Source organism: Brassica napus, unplaced genomic scaffold, assembly GCF_020379485.1.
Source record: "Brassica napus cultivar Da-Ae unplaced genomic scaffold, Da-Ae ScsIHWf_1518;HRSCAF=2116, whole genome shotgun sequence".
Lineage (NCBI taxonomy): Eukaryota > Viridiplantae > Streptophyta > Magnoliopsida > Brassicales > Brassicaceae > Brassica > Brassica napus.
Genome location: NW_026014934.1, coordinates 63,227 through 71,035, shown reverse-complemented (window position 1 = coordinate 71,035; position 7,809 = coordinate 63,227). Strand labels below are relative to the sequence as shown.

Genomic DNA, 7,809 nt, shown 5'->3' with positions numbered 1-7,809 from the left:
AGCAAAAATATCTGAACCCGAACATAAAATATCTGAACCCGACTCGAAGTGTAGAAATATCCAAACGGGTTCTATACCTTTATACTGAAATATCCGATACAAACCAAACTTGTATCCGAACGTCCAACCCTATGATATATGATCATTTTTATCTTGCTTGAACAAAAAAAAAAGTTAAACCATTGATCACAACATTTTTAATGTGGGACTTTTACCATTTTTTGGTAATTTGTAGTCGTTTTTAAAAATTCAAAATATAACGTATAAGAAAAAAATCTAATTTTCTTATTATATGCTTACTGTGATTGTTTAATTTCTTTTAAAAGTATAAAATTAAACAAAAAAAAGAGGTTAGAATTTTTTTATCAAATATGTATTATTCATAATCATTAATTGTTATATATATGTTAACCATATTAGGTAATTCTGTAACTTTTATTTAAGAAAATAAAAAAATATTCTTTTGTACTTTATTAATTAATTTGATATTTAGTTTAATAAAAACATAGTATACACTTATATGAACCAACTTATTTTTCTAACAATTGTAAGAATCATTCTCGTGATGACAAGTGGCTACAAAAACATGTTGTAATGCTCGAGGATTAATATATAGGGGATATATTTCCATTTTTGTCACGTTTTAATAACCAATTATATGTAAGTAATATTTAATATAACTCCAACTTAATCACATTCTTTTCTAACCAATTATATTCAAGCACTATTTAAAAAAAAATCAAACTAAACGATACACTAAATTTAAATTATTTAAAATTCACTTTACACCATAAATAAAAAGGTTGATATCCTAAATCACTCAAGTATAACTTTGACCTACACAAACCCTAAACCCTAACATACATACAATTAAATTTTAAAACTTATCATCAAATTAAATTTTAGATCTAAAATTAATAGAAATACAAACTTATCATAAATTATTAATAACAAAAAAAACTAATGGCATATCAAATTTTTTGCAATTTTCTATTATCATTATTTCATTTTTTTCAAATGACATAATAAAAATTTCATCAAAGTCTAAGAAATTACAAGTTTTTTTTTCAATCTTATGTAAGATTAAAAAGTATGAGTTATTGGTTAAAAGGATTTTAAAAATATTATCATTTTTTGGGTATTTAGCGGATCATCCGATATTGGATCGTGGGTTAATAACGAGGTTTATGATTTTTTACAAAGTTTTATCGGATTTTTAATTAACAAATTTTTATTAAAACCTAACCGGATTATACACAGTTCCCGGGTCTATCTGTTCAACCACGATTTGGGTCAGATATGAAAACATTGCTCGGAAATTAAAAAATATAATAGAATAATTTTTTTTTGAAATACTAATAGAATAAATTTTAAATTATTTGTTTGACCTAAAATTTATAAATTCAATCATATTATATCAGAATGTTAAAAATATACATGTATTTTTAAGCATAGATCAAAATCTAGTTTATATTAAAGTGATCTTCTTCTGTACGCGTTCCATTTCATGTATGAAAATTTAATGTCTGTTTATTTCAAGCCCAAATAATATCAACAATGTTCATGCATGGTCATCTAGTTACATTTTTCAGTATTGTCGTGAAATTGTTTTGGTGTTTCTAATTGTCTCAGTCACTAATAAGATAAAGCTATAATGAATATAATTGTTCTAATTATTATCTTACTACAAAGTTTACTTAATTAATTGCATATGTGCTAATGTGCATTAGTTCGATATAAAAGGTTATACTTTAATTTGGTTTATTTTAAATTATCTCATAAAATTTACTTTATGTTGGTATATTGTAGTATTTTTACCTAGTAGTATATTCTGGTAAGTGCATACAAATTTTTAGCGCAAAGATTATCAGGTTACGTGAAATGATTAAAAGAGAACTTATTTTAACATAAAGAGAACTAATATACTATTAATATTTACACCAAAAGAAAACCTATATTGCTTTGAAAAGTTGAAAAATTCAAATTGATTTTCTGAAAGAAGAACAAGTTGAGGAATAATTAATGAAATAGAAATGATGATAATGTAGGGGTATATCATATCGGTTGATGATTGTGGACAACTGGATGCTGTTTTCGTTAATTATAAGCTAAGAAGTTGCCAAGTTGATGGAGTAAGAAATATTCAGCTCTTGTCATCAAGTGTGTGTATATCCTCTGATTTGACAAGATACTTTGTTCTTGAAGTTAATTTTATTTGCCCTAATAATTATAATACTTAATAAGTGGATGGACATGTGTACTCATGAGGTTGTTTGTTTGATTTTGCGGACCATGTCTTTGTACCATAATTTTGGAGGATTTTCTCTTTTGAATTCTAATGATTAGTAGGACCAAAATCTCGGATTTATTAAGTAATTAAGGTTCTATGTTAAACTTTCCGAAAATAGGTTGCTTCAGAGGAACATCTTTGTCTAAAACGTTACACGGAAACAAACAAAAAACCATAACCGTTCAAAGAAAAAGTCAATAAACATGATCGATCTCTCTTATCTCACCAGCTAGCAAACCTCCATCGAATCCTGACTTTTCTTTTGATTATAATATAGTTTTTTTATAAAAATGATTGTGTTCTTAGAGTTTTCCGTTTGTTGGGAGTCAACTTGAATATATGATATTATAATATCTAATGTAAAAAGCATATTTTATCTACCAAATCATCCAATTTATATACTTGACTTAAAATGTTTGTCGTTATAGATAAGCCTGTTTTTCATAACAAGCTACCAAACCAAGTCGGTTGCATCTCGGACTCGGATTGTTTCATTACTTTGATGACTCAATAACCGTTATACACTTAGACTATAATTTCATCGCCGGGTTGCAATAGGCCTTAATTATGGGTCTTTTCCACATGTAACTGCATATAGTGTAGTTTTTTAACTAGGAGTTTGGGTTTGGAGTGTAGTCTCTTCTTGGTCTGGAACCAATCTATGCTAAGACAAAACATGATGTAAATTGTAAAGCATCTCTTATATCAAACACACACACTAAAAGTCCAACAATACAGTCAATACTAACTCTTGCGTTTAACCACTAGCGTACTTCATAGTTCAGTAGTAAATAGACTATATGTGTAATTAGACCGTTTGTGCTTCCGTGTTCTGTTGTTTTCAGTAACATACCTTCTGGATTGAAAGTTTGAAACCAAAGTAGCGATCCAGTCATGATATTAACACAAAGTCACAGACGACTACATGTCACAATCTTTTTCATTTATGTAGTCTACGTTTTATAAGACTGTATACATCACGACATCAGTTTTTCTAAAACATGATGGAACACATTATGTATATTAAAGACCTTATAAGTTACATGCAGAACACATGGAGTTTTCTGGATTTAAACAGATCAAAAGAGTTCCATTTAATTAGTGTAACTAAACCAGACTAGTGCATGGGTTGCGGTTTACCGGTCCAAGTGATCGAATCAGATGGGTGGTGATTATCCGATTTTGACATCCGGTATGACACTGAAAAATGTAAAAATACACCCAAGTAAAAAAGAACACATCCATAAAAGAACAATATAAATAATAATAAACGAGGAAGATGGTGTTTAGGAGATATTAGGGGGAGAAACAAGACAAAAACCAAAAGACAAAAAAGAAGAATAAAAAGAGAGGGTGATAGAGAGAAGCATGTGGTGAGCATTTTAGGGTGTTCGAGTCAGGTGCGAGTTCTATTCTCAAGGCGCACGCCTTCAACATTCTTAAGTCTTTATTAATCTCTAAACAAACTGTTAAATCTCTGTCTTTATATACAACCAAACAAAACAACACAGTTCTGTTAAGATAAATTTAATATAAAGTATATAATAAATTTCTTCCACCAACTAATTCTATTCAGCAATCAGCATATATACATACTGGCCTTTGGCTGAAATTTATCCTGGAAGTAAAAACAGATCTGAAGTCAATTTTTGTGGATCAGTGTTCCTAAGTTAATTTATCCAGGGCTTCTGGTAAAGGGCTCACGGCTGTGAGTTCTGTCACCTGGATTAGAAATTCGGCCACTGGAAAATTTACATGTAGATCTCCCAGCGTCCGAAACTGAAGACCGTTCACGGAGTGCCACATGGTGACATTCTGGCAGCGTCTTTACTCGCTTCGGTCTCTAGTCTGGACGACTACGGTGGGACCAGGATACTCGGTTATATAAAAAAAAGTGCCAATATAGTAAAGAAAAAAGCCTTTAAAATCTTGCAATATAGTTATTGATATTTATATAAAGTTTGAGCGACAGTTTATAGATTACAAGAAAAAGAGGATGAATATTTAATCAGTTATTATTCTAAAGAGTTCTCCAAGAAAAGCTAAAACTTTTTAACAAAATTGTAAAAAAAGATAATAGAGATAGAGGCACTTTCTAAACACTTTTGCTAATAATCATTTCTTCATAATTGCAAGTATCTTACGGTTTCTTTCCTCTAGTAAAATAATAAAAGGGTGAAAAAATGTTGCAGAGACAGTAAATTAACATCTTTAGGGCTCTGTTTTTCACAATTTCAACCCTCGAAATTCCACAGATACTACAAAAAAAAAAAGATAATTAAAAAAAGAACTTTGTATGAAAAGAAATGCAGAAAACAAAGACTGGAAAGTAGAAACAACACTGCCCAACACAACATTCTTGCCTTTTCTTGAGAACTGCTAAAACAATCAAGAAGCTATGATTCTGTTGATGATGATGATGATAATGATGAACTGACATGTTTAGATCTGATTAGGGTTTTGCATGGGAAGAAAAGAAGGGTGGAATAAAGGAGAGGAGAAGGAGAGATTGGTTGGGTCAAGCTTGGGTCTCAAGTTTTCTAAAGCCTTTACTTGCGCTCTAAGGAACTTAAGATAATTAGCAGCCTCATCAAGCATTGAAGCAGTGTCCATCTTAGTCCCACCTGGAACCAATGTCTGTAAAACCCTAATCTTCTCGCTTATCCTCTCCCTCCTCTGCCTCGCCGCCACCGTTTGAGGATCCGTCGATATCTTCACGTTCTTCCTCTTAGGCTTCTCCACGGTCTCCAAACCGAAGTTCACCGGTCTGAACGCAGCCGCTCTGTATATCATCTCCTTCATCTGCGCGATCGCTTCTGCATCTGGCTCGGCATTATCAGACAAAGAAGCTGAATGTCCGAAACTGATGTTGGAAGAACCACCTCCTTTCTCTGTTCTTGGTTTCTTGGATTTTGATTGATTCTCATCGTAAATGAGCTTGAAGCTTCCCTTGTCGGAATCATCTTGAGGATGATGGACAAGACGGAAGTGACTTCCTGTCTCGTCTCTGTTTCTCTTCAAAGACTTAGGCTTTGTTGTTGTCTCTGTAGTGATCTCTCTGTTCTCAGATTCTGCAGATGAGATTCCTCCACCAAAGCTCCAAAGAGTCTGACAATCTGAGAAAAGCGCAGAGATTCCTTCGTCGTCTTCCGTCGAAGTGTTCGTCGTCGCTGATAACAAACACTCCAGCGATGATGGATCTATGGAAGCAGCTCTGTTTCCGACATGTTGTTGATGTTGAATCTCAGCAATGACTCCAAGATCGGACATGAAACAGCTGCCACGATTCGGATTAATGAGCTGGTGAGAGGAAGAAGAAGAAGAACAGAGCTCTCGAGGGATCAGCCCATTGCCTCCCCAGATCAAATCTGATCCTTGATGCTCCATGGTTCGGTTCGTGCCGTACATAGCTTGCGCATAAACCGATTCTAAACCTTCCATTGGAACACAAAAGAGGAAGAAAACAAAGAGAAAGAGAACAAAGAGATGAGTGCAGAGAGGAAACTGATAACGGTTCTGCTTTATAGAGTTACAACCCCCAAAAGGGAAAGAAACAGAAAGAGGATTTGCTCAGAAAGGAAAGAAAGTAATGAAGGCTCTGTTTCTGTTCTGTTTCTATAATGAGCTCTGCTTAGAGTTATAGATGTTTTGCTATAAAGAAAGGACTTGCTACACCTCTATTCATATACCCCAGATTTGTTATGAGCTCATTTGTTATTATGCACATAGGTATATATATATATATATATATATTTTAAAAAATATATATATATATACGTATAGATATTTGTATATTATTATAATTTAAAAGGTCCCAGCTTTTGATGAGATCAATTGTTCCTCTGAATCAAGCACTAGTTCTGTATATTGGTATGGATGGTTAATTTTTAAATTAGGGTTAAGCTCGAAATAACCCATTTGAATTATAATTTTAAAAGTTAACTATATGACCGCCGTCAAAAAGGCTTTAGATAGATAAAGAACATTTGATCCCTTGACTAAACCCCAGATTAGTCTTGCATTTGCTTTGAGGTTTTTTTTTAATAACTTTTATGATAAATATTTGAACATTTGTATCATATTAAGTAGTGTTTTAGGAGAGAAATTCAGTACATTATTAGTTCATCCGTGTAATTATGTGAGTTTGAATCGCGTATGTTACCATAACTATAGAAATATATATTGAAAAAGAAATGAAAAAGACACAATATTTAAGTGGATAAACCTCAATATGAAAATTATATCCACTTTCCCCCCCGCAGATTTGAGAGATTGGGTTCTATAATTAAAAAAAACAAATTAATTAAATATTGTAGCATTAGTACATATACAAATTTTATGGTCAATAATTTGGGATATTTTATGATCAATATTGTGTATACCGGATATTTTTAGAAATATTTTAAGAGATCATAAACCAGGATTAGTCTCAATCCACCTATTTTTACAACGTTCAAATGAGTTCGTTAAATTCCCTAATACTAAATTTCAAAACACCACCGAAAACATAAACTTTTGATTTTAGAACAAGTGTGCAACAACATTCCGAACGTAAACTTGATACCTCTCGTAAACCAGATTTATTCTTTACTTGATCCGAAATTTATTTTAGTTTTCGTGAGTAGCTGATTCAAAATCAATGTTTTACACATACTTTACATCATCACCAACTCACTTTTATAATTTCCTCTAAAATAAAAAATTCTGTTATAAATGTATATTTTAAAAAATATAGGTCTTTGTAATAGATTTTCTCTATTTTTAATAAAAATATAGAGAAATTCTATTTTTCATCTAAATATAGAATCAAAATAGCATTTTCTAAAAATAGAAAAATTGTATTGACCATCTCCATAATAAAATTCTTTTATTTTAGAAAAGAAACATAGAAAAATATAGAAACAAGTCTGAAAAGCTCTAAGATAAAAATGAAATTACTAATGGAAGTTGGGAGATGATCTTAAATCTATACTACTAATACACATATGTATATATATGAGGTTGGTATGCATTATCGTTCCTGGATTCGAAGAGCATCTTTTCGTAACCCTAGAAAACATATACAATAATTGATAAAACTATAGAGAATATGATTATGCACTTGATGAAAAGGGAGATGTAATTTAAAATCTATGAGTGCTTGAGCAGAGAAAAAGGACTGACATCCTTTTAGTATCGTGCGAACTGAAAAGTTTACGGGAAATGTCGAAACGAAGTTGCGAATTAGGGTTTGATTTCATTTTCGTGAATAAAAGATTTATGTTAAAGTACATTTTATATTATATCTAATCATAGGTTTGATCATGATCAAGCTGCAAAAGTAACTTGTAAGTTATATACCATTTCTTATTCTTCTAGCTGTTGGTTTAGTTTACCTTTTCGTTATCATCATGAGTCAATAATGATCAATATAATATCTTCATATGATATCGATCTACATATACTGTACACTTTTTGCAAACGAAAATTATAAAATGTATGTTTAGAACGTAATATTAATTTTTAAAATACTAACGTTT

General features: G+C 31.3%; 1 protein-coding gene across 1 annotated transcript; it reads right to left on the bottom strand.

Annotated features, from left to right (window-relative positions):
• Positions 1 to 4,458: 4,458 nt before the first annotated feature.
• Positions 4,459 to 6,010, bottom strand: LOC106449549 (transcription factor bHLH87). The gene has a single exon (XM_013891294.3). The coding sequence runs from the start codon at positions 5,729 to 5,731 to the stop codon at positions 4,733 to 4,735; it is 999 nt and encodes a 332-aa protein (XP_013746748.1). The 5' UTR covers positions 5,732 to 6,010; the 3' UTR covers positions 4,459 to 4,732.
• Between the last annotated feature and the right edge of the window lie 1,799 nt (positions 6,011 to 7,809).